This window comes from Euprymna scolopes, chromosome 35 (assembly GCF_053919585.1).
Source record: "Euprymna scolopes isolate OS-2025 chromosome 35, ASM5391958v1, whole genome shotgun sequence".
NCBI classification, from domain to species: domain Eukaryota; kingdom Metazoa; phylum Mollusca; class Cephalopoda; order Sepiida; family Sepiolidae; genus Euprymna; species Euprymna scolopes.
The window spans coordinates 15,668,114-15,690,124 of record NC_136516.1 but is presented as its reverse complement, the minus strand read 5'-3'; the positions used below and the strand labels follow the sequence as shown (position 1 = coordinate 15,690,124).

At 34.5% G+C, this 22,011-nt stretch overlaps 1 protein-coding gene across 4 annotated transcripts in view; it reads left to right on the top strand.

The window, feature by feature from the left end:
- The first annotated feature begins 12,539 nt into the window (after positions 1-12,539).
- The window catches only part of LOC145259708 (transmembrane protein with metallophosphoesterase domain-like), a 48,337-nt gene continuing 38,865 nt past the window's right edge, over positions 12,540-22,011 (top strand). Inside the window, exon 1 of one of the 4 annotated variants that reach the window (XM_080117386.1) lies at positions 12,540-14,241. In XM_080117386.1, the coding sequence (XP_079973512.1) occupies positions 13,860-14,241 (382 nt within the window). In that variant the 5' untranslated portion in view covers positions 12,540-13,859. The remainder of the gene's footprint in view (positions 14,242-22,011) is intronic. The other 3 variants (XR_013864186.1, XR_013864185.1, XM_080117385.1) reach the window with 3 other exon arrangements.

The window sequence follows — 22,011 nt, the reverse complement described above, 5'->3', positions numbered from 1 at the left end:
GATGTCCCTCAGGGGTCCATCCTGGGCCCAACTCTTTTCCTGATCTACATTAATGATCTTCCAAATCACATCCTTACATCATTTGTAGACATCTATGCTGACAACACTACCATTTATGGTAGCACATCTAAGACAGTAAACGACCAAGTTCTCTCCAATTCTCTTTCCTCTGATCTTGAGCATGTAGTACAATGGGGTAAAGAATGGCTGGTTACTTTTAATGCATCTAAAACCAAGCTTCTCTCTTTACATCATCAACATTCTGATCCACATCTGACATCAATTGAAATGAATGGCTCTCGTCTTCAGGAGGCCTCAAGTTTTGACAAACTTCTTGGCTTGACCATTACTCCTGATCTTAAATGGAACATGTACATCAAATTTGTTGCCAAGGCCGCTGGAAAAATGGTGGGATCTTTCTATCGATCCAGTAGATATCTCACTGCTGATGCTATTCTCTATCTATATAAGAACCAGGTACGTCCAAGGATGGAATACTGTTGCCACATCTGGGCAGGAGCTGCTAGAAAGGACTTGGTCTGCCTTGATAGAGTTCAAAATAGACTTTGTAGCCTCGTAGGAGATGTCCTTTTCTCTTCCTTGCAACCTTTATCTCACAGAAGAGATGTTGCGAGTTTGTCTCTGATGTATCGTTATTTTCATGGACAGTGTTCGAATGAGCTTCAATCTATGGTCCCCCCTCGCCAAACTTTCACAAGAAACACTCGTCTAGCTGTAAACACTATCAATAATTCCCCCCACTCTTTATCTGTGCCTAAACCTAAACGTAGATTCCATGAACAAAGCTTTTTTCTTAGAACTGCACGCCTGTGGAATTGTCTTCCGTTTTCCTGCTTTCCGGCTGACTACAATATGGTTGTCTTCAAGTCTAACGTAAATAAGTTCTTGATAAGCCGTTCCATATAAGTTATCAACTTTACCAAATTTTCATTACTAATGATTACTATAATGTCCAATTTCTACTGTACACTCTTTAACCCTTATCCTTGAGTGGCCTCTTGGCCTTGATAATGTGGTGACGCCTATGTAAAAAAAAAAAAAAAATAAAAAAAAAAATAAAGTCCTAAGTTTATCTACTCTAATAGAGAATAATTTCCGGCATTTTTTTTTTTTTATCGTTAGTTTCCGGCATTTTGTTTGTTTTTATCGTTTACTTTGTAGCATGGGGAGTGACGAATAAGACAGGAGAATAGAGAAAAATACATAAATAAAATTTGATAAAGTGTCTTATTTAAGGGGGCGGTTCATCAGAAATTTGGTTATGTTGGACTTGAAGACATCCAGGTTGTAGTCAGGTAGGAAACAGGCAAACGGAAAAGAGTTCCATAGTCGTGCACTTCTAAGAAAGAAGCTTTGTTCATGGAATATACGTTTTGGTTTCAGCACAGATAAAGAGTGGGGAAAATTTTTGACAGTGGTTTCAGCTCCTTCCCAGATGTGGCAACAGTACTCCATCCATATATATATATATATATATATATATATATATTCACAAACAATTTAATTTTTATGCCAATTAGTCACAATTGACCAGGGCCGAAGCCACTTAAGAATAAGGTTCAATAAGGTTACCAGGTAGATGATAAATAATACTATGAGATGATTGAAAACGATGAACGGAATGGACAAAATGTGATTAGTTAAAAATCTAAACTTGAAGACAACCATGTTGTAGTTTGTATGGAAGCAGTCTCATTGTAATGCGTTCCATGGACAAATTTTGATTAGTTAGAGAAATATTTTTTTAACTTGAAGACTATAAGATACCACCTAAAAGTAATAGTTATTTCCCTTGGTCTAAGGAAGCCAGAATGATCTTTATTGGGGAAAGCAATCGGTCGTGACAGTTTTGTGACATAAAAATTATCTATTATATATATATCTATTATATATATATATATATATATATATATATATATATATATATATATATATATATATATATATATATCATATACCTATAAAGTTGATATTTTTTCTTGCTTTGGCATTGATATTAAAAACCTACCTTTTCTATTAAAAAAATGTTAAAATGAACTTCTTAATATACTTAATCACGGATATGTGAGCGACTACATGAATGTTTACTAATTTGCATATTCCTTAAAAAAAACAGCGTATATTAATTACTTATTAATTTTTTGTCCCGCATCACAAACTTTTATCATCACATATCTAGCAATTTCTACCTTATCATTTAATCTGCAAGTTGTTGAATAAGTCTTTTAAAGATTATACTTTGGACTCTGCTCATTTTTTGTTTAGTATTAAAACGATGGAGCATTCTGGATTCTGGGGAAAAAAATAAAATTACCTTAGCTTATGTTAGGTACAACCTAAAGAAAATAATAATAGTTATTTCCCTTGGGCTGAAGAAGGGAGTTATTGCTCTTGGAAAGACGTTTTAACCATGCAGATTCTACCTTACCATCTAATCTGTAAGTTGTTAAACAAGCCTGTTAAATGTAATACGTTATTCTCTGCTGATTGTTTTAGTTAAACCAATGACGTGTATCATCAGGCGTAACAAAGACAACCATGTTGTAGTCTGCAGGGACGCAGTTGTCTGATCTTTACACACAAGCAAAGAATTCATACAGTAGTTTACATAAACTTTGTAAATATATAAATATATTCTGAATATAAGAAATCGTTTTTAAAACCAAATTTTATGCTAGAAGCTACATTCATTTATTTATTTATTTTCAATAAATGGAAACAATATAAGTCAAATATTTTGGTCTTCTTCAGTTAGATATAGACATTGTTATCTATTTCTTTTTTCCCCCCTTTAATTGTAGAGCTACAGCGACGAATGCCAGTGGTGGCCGATTTCTCCCTAGAGTCAAATGGAGACAATAATTAATATCTGCCGCCTGAAAGGAATTCGGAAAGAAATATGCTACAGTCATCAATGAAAATAATAATTTATGTATGAAAAATTAAGGTACCGTTTTGTGTTTTTCCATCACACCTATCTCTCTCTCTCTCTCTCTCTCTCTCTCTCTCTCTCTCTCTCTCTCTCATACACACTCATACACACACATACATTCATACACACTCATACACACACATACACACTCATACACACTCATACACACTCATACACATTCATACACACTCATACACACACATACAGTCATACACACACATACACACTCATACACACACATACACAGTCATACACACTCATACACAAACATACACACACACATACACTCATACACACTCATACACACTCATACACACACATACACACTCATACACACACATACACACTCATACACACATATACACACTCATACACACACATACACACTCCTACACACATATACACACTCATACACAATCATACACATACATACACAATCATACACATACATACACACTCATACACGCATATACACACATGTTCTCTTTAGTCCTCCTTTTTTCTCTTTCTATATTGATGAAGAGAAACAGCGAGTTTAGAATAGTAATTTAACACATAATTTGGGAGGAAAAAAGAAAAGAATGTGATTTGTTTGGATTTTATATATTTTTTTTTAATGTAACTGGCTTTGTGTAACATAGCGTGGATGTGAAATGACGTCACCCGTGAAAAAAAAATTGCAGAGAAAAAAAAGGATCACGAGAACGACATGGAGGAAGGAACGAGTTAACGTTCGAGATTTCATGAGAGACGTGGAGAACGTTCTAGATCACATGGGTGACGTCACGGCTGTAACAACGAGGAAATAAATGTTGTTGCTACAAAGAAAAAGCGAGTTGGAGTTATTTCCTACTCTTTGTCTTGGTCTCATTTGCGACTGAAATGGCACTCAACGTGTTGGTACTCGAACAACTTTAAATTTGTGCTGTGACCTTAATGGATCAACAATAATTAAGACAACACGATGGTATATTCACAAGAGTGTATCTACAGAAGTACAAAAATAGTACATTAGAGAAAGTTTGCGTCTCGTCGTGTGGATATGGCCACTAATAACTACCAGGACACTTAGCCATAACTCTATTTATAATGCCTGGGAGAGTCCATCCATTCCAAAAAATATGTTAGATAAACATTATACCACAGCAGTTTGCAAACTCACTTATTTTCTGATTCGAAAAAATCTAAGCTCAACGAGTGACCAAAAGGGTCACTGAATTTTTTTTTTTTTTTTTTTTTTTTGTAGCATAGAGATTTGGCCATTTACCAGTCTTTCTAGAAAAATCGAGTGTGACACAAGGCCGCTTCTTTAACGAGGGGTAGGCACTCTGGAAAGTAATTAAAATAACCTGGATCGAACCTGTTATTCTTCCTTAGTAATGGCGCCTCCGACAATCGGTACAACGATACCCATTTGGGGGCCTCGACGGTTTCTCATCTATTTTGCACCCTACCAGTCTCCAAATTTCCAATCTATGTATTTCTCTAGTTCTGCGAAATACCCAAAAGCGATTAATAGAGAAAATAGCTAATTAATCCCCCTTAATCTTTATGAAGGTTTTAATCTTATTAACCTTAATCCGTATATATTTTTTATATTGTATTACATTTTTTTTTTAATCATTTCAGGCAACAAATCGTCCTTTATATGACGTGGAATGGCGTAAGGTGATGATTCTACATGTGTGAGGGTGAGGTAGACAGACAGACTAACATGTGTGTGTGTGTGTGTGTGTGTGTGTGTGTGTGTGTGTGTGTGTGTGTGTGTGTGTGTGCACGCGCGTGTGTATGTGTAAGATTTGTTGTTGGCGTTTTCAGCGATATTAACATCAAACGCTGTTATTTCCCCCACCCCCGATACTTTAATGGTTTTTTAAAGAGCTATAAGCTCTTTTTGTCATTCATATATATATATATATATATATATATATATATATATATATATATATATATATATATATATATGAATATATATATATAATGTCGTTTGGGCGATCAGGTTTCGATCCTGGCTTGAGGTAGTTGCTTGTCTAGCCGCACCGATAAGCTGTGAAACAGCTAAAACTATTTCTATTTCTATGCGATCGCGGTTAATCACCTGAAGAAGGCCAGAGGATGAGTTGGCCGAAACGTGTGGAAGCAACAATAACCATGAAGATGAGGATAAAACTTCACAAACGAATGAATGCACAAATTATGAAGCTTCATTTCAAAGGATTCCAAACAAGAATTAAAAAAATAAAAAATTTATAACGAAATGTTTATTTGCTTTTAACGCAGAAACAACACAAAGCTTTTTTTTTTTTTAATTAATTCTTGTTTTTCTTTTATTGAATATGTCCAGTTTCATTCATTATCGACAGTGACAGTTCGACAGATCTTGTTTGTTTGTTTGTACCTCGTGCATGACGTCATTTTTCAGTGATTAGGCCTGCTTTTCGGTAACCGTGCTATGGTGCATCACCTGTGCTATATAAATAATGGAAAGGAAAGGAGATATACTAAACACATTAAAAGAGATAATGACCTTGAGTCGATAAACGGATTCGTATCAAAGATTAAAGCTAAAATATAGATTTGAGAGAGACCAACGTAGATATGATTGTGAACGGACTGTGATCGATCAATAGATAGATAGGAGAGTCGTTCTATAAGTAATGCCTCCTATTTTTTTTACTCAAAAACTAAAACGTTTAAGATCTACAAAGACGGGAATGGTACCATTAAAACAAATCATCTTTTATGCTATAGAATTTATTTTTCTGCACAGTCACAACCATTCTCAATGCACTGTTGCCAGCCTCTTTTGATGCCTCGGTCGTAAAAGTCCGGAACACGCTTTATCCCTCACATCTCTGTCACCACTCTGAAATTGACAAATTCATCTCCTAACTGTTGACATCAACGGCATCGGCTTTGTAAACGTTCAGCATGCGCCGGTGAACGTTGATCTGTTCAAGTTTTATCTGCCTAGAGGAATTCAATGACGCATCTCGGCTTCTGATCCATGTTCAACAGGGGTTGTTTTTTTTAGAGTCTCACACCGTCAATATCTGCAACAGAGAGATGAAGCTCCAATTAGTGTGATTCATACAGTGGCCATATTTGATAATAAACGTGAAAAAAAAGGAGAGAAAGAGAGTGAGAGACAGAGCTAGAGAGAGAGAAAGAGAGAAAAAATGTGTATGTGGGTAAAGAATTAAAAATTTCTATCATAATACAGGGTAGAACGATAGAATTGACACCTTAGAAAAGACGACATGATTCCATTTCCGTTTGATGAAAATCGGTTGTTTTTTTTTTTGTTTTGTTTTTTTGTTGCTGACCATCTACTAGTTGGCCAGTTGTGTACAAATCCCAAGAGCGATAGAAACCTTCTATCATGTCTGAAAGTGGTACCAATGTTCAACGAGCAAGTTCGGAGATGCGCCGCTGTACAACTCATGCTCTCTACCAATCCAAGTTATGACAACAGGACCTTTGCTGGCACCCTCAAAATGCAAATCCGGACAGTTCAACGCTTGGGGGCACAACTCAATGTTATATCCAGCCAGAAGAATTGCTATGACTTTGTACCCTTCTCTCACTGACCCCCTCCCCTGACCTGAACCCGCTGGACTACTTCATTTGGTCATACGTCGAAAAACAGTTTTTATCAAACGGAAATGGAATCATGTCTTCTTTTCTAGGGCGATAATTCTATCGTTCCATTCTGTACCTTTATCATTTGTACTATATTACTGTCTGCAAATGTTCAATTTGCGAGGAAGGTAGTGTAGTATCTGTTCTGTTGTAATAGAATGATCCTCATAGGCATTTCCATCTTTGTACTTACATTTCATTCTTTTCTGGAAATCATCAGTGTGAAGGATGACTGTTTCGTCGATCACACGATGCGAGCTACAGATGCAAGTGGCCTAGTAAAATGCAATTCCTTTTAGCTCTATGAATATTATTTTATTTTTTTCATATTTTATTTTTAACCCTAAACAAGGCATATTGCCACTTGAAACGCAAGTGGCTACAATTTGGCATCTATTAAAGTAAAAGGCTTTCCAGCATCTAAGAACCTCAACAGTGAAGGGGTGAAGTTTTGCTGCTTGTCGGCTTAGGAGTATGTACATTTGGGGTCATAAATGCTATGAGTTCAACATTCCATTAAAGTACTTGTAAAACAGGCACAGGGATGCAACACTGCAGTGATGGGACAGAGGTCGGAGCTTGACCAACAGTGCTCACCCTATTAGATTTGAAACTCTTTTGTGGACCCTGTCTAAGAGTGAGAAACTAATCGTACATGCATCGGCGCAGATGTGGCAGCAACATTCTATGCATGGTCGAATTGTGGATTTATAAATATATAGGATACTCTCTGGTGTGAGCAATTTTTCTAGTATGGTAGAGGGAGCCCACCTTTTTTGCAGCAGCCTTGCAATATATTCAGCATATTTGTTCCAATTAATCTTGCCCATAGATGTTAAGCCGAGGAGTTTGGACTCCCAGATAGGATGTTATTCGTCCTGGCAATCAGTAGGTAAAAAGGTTTTTAGTAGTTGTTAAAGGAAAGAAGTTCAGTCTTAGTAGCATTAGATGTTGTCGTCTATTTACGGACCCATTCTACTATAGACTAAAGGTCGTTTACCAGAATTTCTGGCATTGGATATGTGTTATATATTTGTTATATATTTAAAGAATGAAAACCTAACAGAAAATACAGGTAACTAATATCGAAATAAACTAAAAGACAATCTAATTCGAACAAAGATTAACACAGATTTTATTCAGCATTTCAACTTATGCCCCCCCCCCGTGTTAATTACTTTGCTTATTTCCTTAATTGCATTTTTGCACACACACACACACACACACACACACACATATGCCACTGTACAACAGGACCATTGCCAACACCCTCAAAATGCAAATCTGGTCGGTTCAATACTTAAGGGTACAGCTCAACAATGTCATACACACACACATACAAAGTTCCTTTTATATAAGAATAAAGATTATTCTGGCAGCATAAGTGGGTTGAACTGGTTTCCTCCAAAGTCAAAATCTTCAATTCACAAGCGGTTCAAAAGAGGAAGTATCTAGGGAATATCAAATTCAAAAGCGCTCCCCAGCTTTATGTATAGGGTGGAATGATAAAATTGTCGCCCTAGAAAAGATGACATGATGCCATTTTCTATTTGATGAAAACCGGTTTTCTTTTTGTTGTTGCAGACCATCTACTAGTTGGCCAGTCGTGTACAAATCCCAAGAGGCATAAGAGCCTTCTGTCATGTCTGAAAGTGACACAATGTTTAATGACTGAAATCGGAGATGTGCCACTGTACAACTCATGCTCTCTACTGCATCGAGTTATGACAACAGGACCATTGCCAGCACCCTTAAAATGCAAATCTGGACAGTTCAATACTTGAGGGTACAGCTCAACAATGTTTCTGGCCACGATTATGGTCTTTGGTGGGGTTTAAGTAAGGGCCACATCATGCCATCTCAAATCTTAAAAGTCAACACCGAAGTGTACCTAGATGTGCTAAAAAGTGTGCTGATCCCCTTCGGAATTCAAGTGGCCGCTGGCTAATCCTTGCTATAGTAGCAGGACTCGGCGCCAGCCCACAAGTCGAAAGAGACCCAGGTTTGGCTTCAGAAGCAGTGCTAAGACTTTGTACCCTTCTCTCACTTGTCACCCACCCCTCCTCCTCTGACCTGAACCTGCTGGACTTCTTCATTTGGTCATACATCGAGAACGTCACCAACATGACCTCCCACAACACCGAAGCCAGCCTGATCGCCGCCATCTGCCGAGGACTTACCGAGCTCCCGCCAGCCCTTGTGGAAAAGGCATGCTCCCGGTTCTGGACCTGTATTAAGGCTGTAATTGAGACTGTAGGCGGCTACATTGAATAGAAGTCAGTTCTACCGCATAATCAAATTCGTCAAGAACATCACCAACATGACCTCCCACAACATCAAACCCAGCCTGATCGCTGTCATCCACCAAGTATTCACCAAGCTCCCACCGGCCCTTGTGAAAAAAAGGCTTGCTCCCAGTTCCAGACCCGAATCGAGAGGTGATTGAGGCTGAAAGCGATTACATTAATTAGATGTCAGGTATACTACATAATCAAGTTATCTGAATTGAATTTTTTTCAATAAAAGTTTGCAAATACAGCTGAAGTGTTATTTTCTTTAAGGTGACAAATTTATCATTCAACCCCGTATATTCTAGTCAGGGAAGATAACAATTTAAAGTTTTCACGATTCTTGCAGGGAGGTGTCAGTGTGCTTCTACATACAGTGCCTGGCATTCCCAAATGGTCACTCATCTGGTACTGACCAGGTTCAACATTACAAGAGCTGGAGAGTCAACATGTTTGTGGCGTATACTGACATACTTTATCAATAAATACGTCACCCCTTGCCATATGTCGACGAGCCCAAAATACTATTTGACCAAACTGTAACCAATGCTCTTCTTGACACACACATCAATTTGCAAATATTAGGTATTAGGTGCTGTATGTGCTCACTGCCTATTTCAACATTATTTCCAATTGTCCTGAACGTTCTCTTGTTACTGGAATCCAGCAGTACCAATTCGGAATAGGTGCTGTTGGAGATTGCACAAACTTTGCTTCACAATTATATGCATCCTATCAGAGAGTATCCGTTGTCTCTCAAGACTGAATGGAGGCCTTGATAAGCTATGAGGTAAGTGAAATCATAATGTTTGCATTATCATCAGCCGAGAGTGCTCTATTCTTTTATGAAGAGTAATGCATTATCGCTAATGAGAATCAGTGAATTCACTTACCAGGAAGATAAGTGAGGGCACATATGTAAGTATTAGAGCTATGACAACAGCATATTCTTTTCACTGTTTTGACTCTTGAGTGTGTATCTGTTGATATCTTATATGCTTTTATATAGAGTGATGTGGTCCTCGGTTGATTAATTGTGTCTAACTGTGTCGGATATATACTCGAGAGTCAAAACAATGAAAAGAATATGCTGTTGTCATGGCACTAGTAATTATACACAAGCAGAGAAATGCATCAATAAATGTATAGACTGAAAAATAGATAGATAGATAAACAGATAGATGATCATTTTATTTGGTGAATCCATATCTCCCCTTTTGGGGGAGTTGACTAATCCCCACATTAAAAACCGAAAGTGTCTTTGTACTTGCTTTGATGGAGTACAAAATTCACTCCACAACAATATCTTCTATTATTATATAAAAGGAACTTTGTCTACGTGTGTGTATGTGTGCGTGTGTGAATTTGTTCCTTATGGACTCTGAAACGGCTCGGATTATTTTTATAAAATTTCACACAAATGTATCTTATGTATCTGGCAGTGTTCTTAGATAGGTTATGTATTGGAATGTCTTCGATAAGTATCAATGATCGAAAAAATCCAATGAAAGAAGGAACAGGCGATTTTGACTAAAGTTAACGCCTTATACAGCCTAACATCACAAGCGCATTTGAGAAGTTTTATTACCACACAAGCCAAAATGCCAGGCATATAAAATCAACAGTAGGTTCTTTTATATGATAGGGGTGAGTTTGAAATTAATGATAATATTTAGAGCACAACGGAACCATGATACTTGACTTTTGCATTTTAAACTTTAATTCAAGCCGTTATATATTAAATAAAAATTACAATTAAATTTACCAAAATGATCCAAGATGGTAAAATTAAAGTATATTATAAATATTAAAGACTTAATATTTATAAAATTATCTCAGCCAGATGTAAAAGCTCGATAAAACCAAATAGGAAATAGAGCTTATAATATGAGCAAACAGTTAATAAAATATGTTAAAAAAACACTTTGGAATGAGTTAAAAACATATTTAATCTGAAAAGGAAACACTAGATAAATGGATTTATCTAGTGTTTCCTTTTCAGATTAAATATGTTTTTAACTCATTTCAAAGTGTTTTTTAACATATTTTATTAACTGCTTATATATATATATATATATATATATATATATATATATATATATATATATATATATATATATATATAATTTAAAGGAGATTAAAACAATAGTCTAAAGAGCTGAGTGTATTTTAATGTAACAGTGAAATTACTAGTTTAATTAAAATACAGGAAAGAGAAAGTGCTCGTTGTAATTTAGATATATAATAAGCTCGATAGTTAAATGTCCTAGAGCTAATTCAATATTAAGTAATGTGATTGATAATTTAAAATTTAAAAATCAAATTATAATTAAATTAAAAATCCGTTTCATAAGAAGGAACAACAACAAAAACTTGTTGTTGTTCCTTCTTATGAAACGGATTTTTAATTTAATTATAATTTGATTTTTAAATTTTAAATTATCAATCACATTACTTAATATATATATATATATATATATATATATATATATATATAAAATAATAATTTTATAAAATAAACAGTAGGTTCTCTACAGTGCAATGTAGACTAGTATGCATTGCGGACTAAGTCACTGCAGGGAGGCATGTGAAGCTTCTCCCCCGGTACACCGTGGTGGGTTCGCGACTAGAGCAAGTAATCATTCGATTTGATTGGAAAAAAATGAGCGATTTCACCGATTTCGATAACAATAAAAATATTGGTGTGTGAAACATTGCTACTAGCAAAAGTACCCGTCGTTGACTGGGTTCAAAAACAGCCTACAGAAAATGGACTCTGATTTATGAAAGTATGATAGGTTATGAAAAGGAAGGGTTGTAATGAGATAGCTTCGAATTTGGGGGTATCAAAACCAAAGCAAAACATGATGAAAGTAAAAATAAAATAGATAAACCCCATAATTTATTATACAATACCTGTTCACACTAAAACACTTATCACAATACCCTGTGGATCTATATTAAAAAATCTTGTTAAACTTTGTGACATATTTCCATTCTATGGAGGTCAGGCGCGAACGAACACTCCATAATTTTATACCATATTTCTTCAAACTGAAACATAATTATCAAAGTATACTTACGCAGATAGATATGAAAAGTCTTTATTAAAGTTTGTGCCTATTTCCAGTCTATGGAGGCCAGGCGCGAACGCAAACCCCACAATTTTATTATACCATCCCTATTTAAGTTAAAACATACTTATCAAAGTATTCTTATGTACATCTATATCAAAAACACTTGCAAACGTTTTTTTTTTTTTTTAATTTAAAAATTTTTTTTCCATACTTTGTGGACCAGGCGCGAACGCAGACCCCACAATTTTAATGAATCACTGTTCTGCCAGATCAAACATACATATTGCTGTGTCTCGATACATCTTCTATCATTATATGTAATCAGTTTTTTTTTTAAATATAGGAGCCTATTCGTGACCACACACACACATTCAGCTTTATATTATAGATATACAGAGAGAGAGAGGGAGAGAGAGAGAGAGAGCGAAAGAGAGAGAGAGACGAAGAGGAGGGATGGCGCAATAAAAAGAGAAATAAAAGCGAAAAAAATAACAGGAATCATTCTTGCAAACACGCATCATTTTTAATTATCTTCTCTTTTTTTAATTAAAGTTTTTTATTCGTTTTTTTTTTTTCTCTCTCTTTTTTTAATGAATGAAAACAAAAACAAAATATCTCAAAAGAAAGCGCGTAGCAGAATGAACGCAAGTATGAAAAGCCGAATAGGAAATAAATACACTACTACTCGATAGCTATACGAGATCGGCTTGTAAAAACACAACCAGATGATGAACAAAAGAAAGAAAACATTGCATAACACTTTTTAGACCCGTCTGGTCTACCGTATTTTGAAAAGGCACAACGTTTTGCGCGTTCTTTTTATTAATTTTTGTAAATAATGGTTTGTTTGTTTTTCACGCGGTAGTATTTTCAACGACTGTCTCTCGCTCGCTCGGTGATTGGAGAATTATTAATTTATTTTTGGAAAACAAAGAAACGAAAACGAACCCCTTAAAAATGATTTAATTTGTTTCAAGAAAATTTTTTTATCTAAATTTATTTATTTTTTATTTACGGAAGTGTCTCTTCGTTCCTTCCTTGAAAAAAATATCGCGCTTTTTTTTTCTTTTTTTTTGCGTCTGCGGTAATGAGGCAAATTGAGTATTTACTTGCCTCCCCACGAGGGCAAAGTTAAACACAAGGTCGTTTTTTTTTTTGTTTTTTTTTAATGTGATGAAAATCAAGACCCCACCCAAAAGGGAGGGGGGGGGGGCTCACTCTGAATTGAAACAAAAATAAAAATTGCCTCAGTCCCAGTTTAGAAGGATTTCTTCTTTACTGACTGAAGACAGAAAAATAAAATGTGTGTGTGAGAGAGAGAGAGAGAGAGAGAGAGAGGGAGAGAGAGAGAGAGACAGAGAGAGAGAGAGAGAAGACAAAGACAGAGAGAGAGAGAGAGGGGGGTGAATAAGTCAGAAATAAATAACACTTCGTGATAACCACCGCTGATTGACGCTTAATAAGCCAAGCAAAAAAAAAAAAAAATGGTCGCACGGAGCGTTTATATTACAGCCTCTCTTGTAGTCGTCCTTTCTGTCACTTTAGGAGAAATATATGTCTACACTTTGGACAAAGAAACAAGGGCCAAGAATTTAAGGGCCCAATTCATATGCTTCCTCGAATTTGTTATCATGTTCATGTCAGCTGTAGTATGGAAAACCTTCGCGTTGCGCCGATCCTCAAGTATCTCCACAAGCAATCCCTCATCATCGAACCCAATCGAAGAAGCGCCCCTTTCTCAGCAACAACAGCAGCAGAAAAAAAGATCGGGTTTTCTACAATCGGTCTGGACGAGTAATGCTACCAAAAACCAAACTACTGACGGGTGTCAACAGTCTTTTATACTGAGAGCTCTGCTAGCCCTCTATCTGTTTTCGTGCCATCTGTAATGTGTTCTTGATGGGGGAGAACCCCCATTGGTTGTCTTTGGTCACCTACGGGACCTTCGGCTCGCTCGTCCAGCTCTTCACTGCCCTCGTCGTGTGCGAGGCCGTACACTTCGTGTTAAAACTGTTTTTTAAGAGGAAGAAATTTTTTCTGGTTAGCAACAAAAAGATCCGGCATTTCCTGGCGCTCGCCTATGCCGTGTTGATTTCGACATACGGCTTGTATCGGGCATCGCAACCACCTGCCGTTAAAACGGTTTCCATTCCAATTGCTAAGTTGCCCGAATCGCTGGAAGGATTTAAAATTGTTCAATTAACCGACATTCATCTTGGTCCGACTGTCGGCAAAAAACGATTGGAAACTATTGTCGGAATTGTTAATTCCCTCAAACCAGGTAAGTCTTCCTCACCCCGATATTTTTACATGTTTTTTGCTTTTTTTTTTTTTTTTAATTTATTTTACACAGGAATCACCACTTATCAAGGCCTGGAGGTCACTCGATGATAAGGGTTAATGGGTATACATTTGTCAATAGCGTAGTAAACATAAGTCGTGGGAATTTTGTAAATTGGATTATTCAACCTATTTTCTAAAAAAAAAATACACAAAAATATTTTTTTAAAGACTGTATAATGTACGTACCCGTCACGGAAAAAATGTCATATTCCCAAAATCACGTAAATTGATCAAGTAGGTTTTTCTTATTTTTCTTTCCTTTTCTTTTTTTTTCTTACTAAGAAAATCAAATTCATGACGAAACCAAAGAGTTTGGATCCGCTATGGTCGGACCTGTACGAAAGTGCCCACCCCCTAAAAATGTGTGTTTTACTGTTTTACACATTTTTTTTTTTTTTTTTTTTAACGATTATCATAGATTACAGACTTAAGTATCATATTAACAGAAAACAAAATTTGAAAAAAAAAGAAAAAAAAAATTAAAAGGGTTCACTTTCTCGGTATACCGTTTGGTAAATGTTTACTTTGACTACAACAGAACACCGACCAATAAAATTTGGTTCTAGTTAGGTTTTCGGGGTGACTGACAACGAATCTGATATTCAAATCCGTCGCAAATTTACCGTTTGCATGATATTAACCCCTGAACCGTCGCACTATTTTGTGCCAACTCTGATGATGCGTTCGCGCATGGACGCGCGTAGTAAGGTGACGGTCACATCGCAGAATAATTTTTTAGCAGACATTTGAAATAAAGTTTTCAGAAACAAAAAAATGTGGTTCATTTTTCTGTGTTACGTAGTTTTTGATGCTTTTTAATTGATCTAAAAAATTAAGTTTTTACGAGCGGTTTACAAAAGCATTTTTATTTTTCGTTTTTTTTTTGGGGGGGAGGGGGTTATTCAATTATAGAACTTGTACAACAGGTGCTTCTGCTATTTAATTTACCGTTTTTCCGAAAGTAACGCCCCCGGCCCCCGCCCTCCAATTTACCGTAAGTAACGCGCCGACATACACCGAGCAGAAGAACTGTAAATAGAATTTTTGTGAAAATTTAAACAGTTCTTCTGCTCGGCGTATGTCGGCGCGTCCGCGTTACTTATGGGGAAAACGGTAAATTAAACTGCAGAAGCACCTGTTAAATGTTGTACAATGTACATTGAATACCCCCCCCCCCCGAAAAATAAAAATGCTTTTGTAAATCGCTTGTAAAAACTTAATTTTTTAGATCAATTAAAAAGCATCAAAAACTACGTAACACAGAAAAATGAACCACATTTTTTGGTTTCTGAAAACTTGTTATTTCAAATGTCTGCTAAAAAATTATTCCGCGATGTGACAAGTTACCTTAGTACGCACGTCCATGCGCGAACGCATCATGTAAGAATAGCATAAACGATGGCGGTGAGTTGGCACAAAATAGTGCGAGGGTTCAGGGGTTAATACCATGCAAACGGTAAATTTGCGATGAGTTTGAATATCAGATTCGTTGTCAGCGACCCCAAAAACCTATCACAAAAAAAAAAAAATTATTGGTCGGTGTTACTGTTCTGTTGTAGTTAAAGTAAACATTTACCTAACGTTCTTTTGGCCAAGATCAAAGTGTAGTATCTATTCTTCAGATTCTGCACTTCCATTTCTTGTTCTGTCAGTGGAGGAACAGTCCTTTACGACTGAGACAATTTTTTATTTTTGTACCTTTTCTCCACGTTAAAAAACGACTCTGGTGTCTAACTCTGTCCCGTGAGGAGGCATTGTAAATAGGTACTTCATTCCTACCTGACTTACTGTCCATTTCTTTTCCGACCTGTCACGTGATTAGAACGTTATAACGAGAAAGTGAAAAATAGTAGATTCTTATTTAGAATTTAACTTTAAAAAAAAAATACATAAAATTCTTTATGATATGCATATTGCATATTTGCTATGGAACGATTATTTAAAAAATATCGTTAAAATCAATCAAATATTTTTTTTAAACTAAGAAAATCAAAATTTACGATTTTTCGTGATTAAAATAACTTAATTATTTGGAATACTGTATTCCATCCAAAACAAAATCTCGGTAGTAGAATTGAGTTGCCATCCTTGAATTTTTAAACAAAATTGCGGCTTCTGGATCCTGTTTCGCCTCCTTATAAAATTTTTTTTTTGTTTTTTTTTTTTTGTTAAAAAAAATCTACTTGATCAATTTACGTGATTTTTGGAATATGACATCTTTGTTCTGTGACGCATATGTGCAAGATAAAGATTTTTCGGCACTTAGTGCAAAGGTACAACATTTTTGGTTTTCAGTTGGGATATTTGGAGAGTGACTTGCAGGAGCAGACAAATGTACATCAGGGGCAGAAAACTTTTTTGTGTTGTAAGTTTTGGTAAAATCCATTGAAAGCGGTCGGTGGTTCTATGAGAAAATAAAGCTGTGTACGCATTATAAATGTTTCTTTTCTGTGTCTTATGTTATACATTAGTACATTAGAGGTCATTTCGAGTTAAAAGTTTATTTACTGCACTCATCTGGACTAAAGAAAATCATGATTTAAATGTGTATGTCTCGTCTAAATAACTAATGATGAATATCTAATATGGCCGACAAGACGGGTGATCAAAAAATCAGATCGAGCGTACCGAATGAGACCTCATTTGATCTCATTTCGTTTTCCGGTACGCTCGATCTGACTTTTTGATCACCCGTCTTGTCGGCCATATCAGAGAATTATCGTTAGTTATTTAGACGAGACATACACATTTAAATCATGATTTTCTCTAGTCCAGATGAGTGCAGTAAATAAACTTTTAACTCGAAATGACCTCTAATGTACTAATGTATAACGTAAGACACAGAAAAGAAACGTTTATAATGCGTACACAGCTTTATTTTCTCATAGAACCACCGACCGCTTTCAATGGATTTTACCTAAGTTTCTTATATTTATTTTAATTCAATAAATGTGTAACGAAAACTTTCTCAATAAAAAAAAAACATGGTTCGACGATATCAGAATTTTGGCTTTGTTACAAAATTAACAAATAAAAATATTTGTGTTTAAATAACTATTTTGTGTTATTATAATTTTCGATACTTGTACAGTTTAGTCAAGACATTAAAAAATGAAAATATCGAGAAAAAAAAAAAGAAAAAAAGGTTATATTTCACGTATCCGTTATGAAACGAAGTTCTCCAAGAAAAAAAAATTTCACTTAATTTCATCAAGTAGTTTTTTTTTGTTTGTTTTTTTACAGCAAAAAAAAAAAAACAATTTGTTATGATACCGAGCAAAAGGTTCGATTTTTAGGAAGAAAAGCTAGAATTAAAGATGGGGAGGGAGTGTCAGCACTTTACATTAAGTTATCTCCCTGTGGCATGTTGTTCAGCTTCAGTAAATTTCACAATGGCTGACTTCAACGCGCTCTCATAAGAACGTGTTTTTTCCGCTATAAAAAAAAAAAAAAAAAAAAAAACTACTCGATCAAATTAAATTCTTTTTCTGAGATCTTCAGTCCAAAACGGATACGTACAATATAACCTTTTTTCGATATTTTCATTTTTTGATGTCTTTATTAAACTGTACAAGCGCCTAATTTTCTTACATCTAATTTAAAAAACAAGGTCAAAACTATATGGTCCCCTGACTAATTCTGGCTACTTTCTATATTTAAAATACTAGCCTGATGTAAAACATCAGGGTAAAACAATCAAATGACACCGTTTCATGACAAATGGTGCATTAATTTGAATTCGGTACCATTCAAAACCCCTATTTAGACACAAGTATGAATTTTTGGAGGAAAATAAAAATGAGCCCCCAAAGTTTTTTTTTATTATTATTTTTATTTATTTATTTATTTTTTTTTTACTCCTGAAACACTCCAGAGCTCAGGCCCCATAATTTTCCCAGGGTAAAATATTACGTCTCCAGATGTATATTCAGATGGTCTTGCTTTTGGGTAATTTTCAGCAAAATCTAAGGGTCGGAAAAGATTGTGAGAACAACTACGAAGATGAGAGTGATAGTCCAAACAATCAAAATTAATACCAATCCATATCTAAAAAAAATGTTAAAACAACTTATCTAACAGGAATGCATCAAATTTATAGAAATTTTGTTCAAATGAAAAAGAAATAAATCATGTATTTTAAGTTTTGTTTGTATATAATTCGATATATTTTATTTTCCCATATTACTATTTCCAATATTTTAGGCCTTATATTTGTCGTTTCTGACGATGCATACAATCAATCCTCATCTCAAAAAAATTTAACACAATTTATCTAACTGGAATGCATCAAATTTATAGAAATTTTATTCAAATGGAAAAGAAATAAATTTAAAATCTTTAGAAAACTGAGTAAAACTGATAACTTTTTTATTAAATTAGAAAAATGAATAATTTGCCAGATTGCGGCATTAATTCCTATATCAATCACATAAATTCTTTAGAGTAAAATGATTTTGGCATTTATTCCAAACAAATTCTCTCTACTTAAACCATGTTTGTAATAATAATAATTATTAAAATTCTATTTTTATCTCATGGCGACTTCTTTCCATTAAATTGTTCGAAAAAAAAAATCCAGTGATGCTTCAATTCCAAAAATGTTTTTAAATTATTTGAAAAAAATCCAGCCTTGCTTTAATTTGTATCAAAATTCTATTTTCTTGCGATGAGTTTCTGTTAAACTGTTTGAAAAAAAAAAAAATGCAATGTTTACTTGCTTTCCCGCAAGGATAGAGTTAGACACAAGGTCGGTTTTTAATATGGGGGAAGGATAAAAGTTAAAATTGCCTCAGTCTAGAAGGATTTCTCATCCATTGACTGAGGACAGAAAACAGGATATTATAGTATCCGAACAGATACTACACTTTGCTCCTAGCCAAAAAGGCCAAGTAATTTTGCTTTAATTCAAAAAATGTATTTTTTCAATAAATGTGTTTACAATTATATTTTATACAATAACTTTTGCTTTTTAAGTATTTTGGTGTTATTTTTTTTTTTTTATTGTGCGTTATTTGACCAAGAAGAAATTATGTTTTATTAAATTTAGACGAGAAAACAATTTAACGACTTTTTTGGTAAATGTAAAGTTTAAGCGTGATGCTCTTTTTTAACGTTATTATTTAGAAACCTATTATTTAACATGGGAGGGTGTTTTGTAACTATTCCAAGAAGAAATTGGAGTTATGGCGCCGTCCATCTAATGCATAAGTGCCGAAAAAAAAACAATTTTCGTTCAAATTCAACATAGAATTCATAACCTTCTAGACTGGGGCAATGTTTATTTTTGTTCGTATCCAGAGTGCCCCTTTTTCAGGAGCTAGATTTTCTCTACATTAATAACCGACTTTGTGTCTAACTCTGCCCTCGTGGGGAGGCAAGTAAATAGGAACTGTTAAAATAAAATAAAATAAAAACTTTAACAATCAAAGGGAAATAACCTAAAAAGTTTTATCTAAGGCAAAGAAACGAATAAACTAGAATTTTTCATTTTGATTTTTAAAAAATCCACATTTTTTTTTTTTTTTTTTTTTACCCCTTTTTAACCTCTGGGGACGAAACCAGAATTTTTCCATAGTCAAATATTACATTTACAGATGAATATCCATGTGGTCTTGCTTTTGGGTAATTTTCAGAAAAATCTAATGGTCGGAAAAGATTCTATATACCAAAAAGTGCTATTTTTTGGCAATTTTGACTGCTTTTTTGACCTCCTGGGGACGCAATCAGAATTTTCCCAGGGTCAAATATTACATTTATATATATATATATATATATATATATATATATATATATATATATATATATATATATATATATCATGTGGTTTTATTTTTGGGTAATTTTCAGTAAAATCTCATAATCAAAAAAGATTCTATGTCTCGAAAAGTGTTATTTTTTGCGATTTTGGATGTGTCTCAGGGGGTAAAAAGCAGTCAAAAATGTTTTTTTAACCCATTTTTGACCGCTTTTGACCCCCTGGGAATACAACCAGAATTTTTTCATTAAATATTACGCTTCGAGATGTATATCTATGTGGTCTTGCTTTTGAGTAATTTTCAGCAAAATCTAATGGTCAGAAAAGATTCTATGACCTGAAGTGTGCTATTTTTGTCCATTTTGGGCTAAAAATCACCATTTTTACCCCATTTTGCTCCCCTGGGGACGAAATCCAAATTTTCTCAGGATAAAATATTATGTTTCCAGATGTATATCATGTGGTCTTGTTTTGGGGTAATCTTCAGCAAAATCTAATAGTCAGAAAATATTCTATGTACCAAAAAGTGCTATTTTTGCCCATTTTGACCATTTTTTACCCCCTGGGGAAGCAACCAGAATTTTACCAGGGTCAAATATTATGGTTTCAGATGTATATGATGTGGTCTTGCTTTTGGATAATTTTCAGTAAAATCTAAAAGTCGGAAAAGATTCTATATCCCAAAAAGTGTTAGTTTTGGCCATTTTGACCTCTTTTGACCCTCCCTAGGATGCAAGCAGGATTTTTCCAGGGGCAAATATTACGTTTCCAGATGTATATCTACATGATCTTTCTTTTGAATAATTTTCAGCAAAATCTAATGGTCCTAAAATATTCTATGTCCTGAGAAGTGCTATTTTTGGCCATTTTGACCTCTTTTTACCCCCTGGGGATGCAACCAAAATTTCTATAAAAAACCCGAGAATGTTACATTTCCTCCCTTAAGTAGTTGTAACTTTATGCAAAATTTCCGAAAAATATAATGAGTAGTCATTGAGAATTTTTGGAACAGACAAACGAATGGACGAACGGACGAAAGAACAAGGGTGAATTAAGATCAAAATCCGACTAAGTCGGTGGACCAAAAAATAAAAAAAAAACATGCATTTATTGTTGTAGCATTTCTGATTCAGTCCTGAAATTGTATTTGTCTGCCCCTGCTATGAACTCTCCAAATGTCCCAGCTGAAAATCAAAAAATCTGTACCTTTGCACTAGTGCACAAGTACTAATTTTTCTCTCTTTTTTTTTTTTTTTTTTTTAAATTAAGTGTACTTCTAAATACACACCAGAAATTATTATTAAGGTGAAATCAACAAGATGTTTAATCCGATTGGGGAAACAAAGATGTCGGAAAATCGGTGTTGCAATAAAAAATTATGTACAATTAACTTATGTTCGTCCATTATTTTGTTTTAATCATTTTATAGGTAATTGCTTATGGAATTATTATTAACGTGAAAATCCGTAAGATGGTGAATCCGGCTAAGTGACCAACGATGTTGGAAAATCACACCAATATTATATTCAGTTAGCTTATTTTCGTCCATCATTTTTTTTATTTATTTATAGGTCATTATTTATTGATTTAAAAACTTTGTCGTGGCTTATCTTTATCATGTGTCTTTATCATTGATAAAATAGAACTTGTGTTTGTCGAGATCCTTGAAAAGAAAATCAGAAGTATGCCATTCAAAAGTCAAGTAGGTACTTGTGCAGGATAGCAAATATTGAAACAAACACATTTCAGGTGAAAACATTATAACATACATACGTGTCATGTCGAAATTAGTATAAATTCCCAAAATTACGAAAAATGATCTAGTAGAAGATATGCTACATTACATTTTTAGAAAAAAAAAAATATCAACAATAACGGTCTAACATTTTGTATTTTTAAATGTCAGATTTAGAATTATTTAGTTAAGTTGATCGATGGCAGTTACTTCCCCTG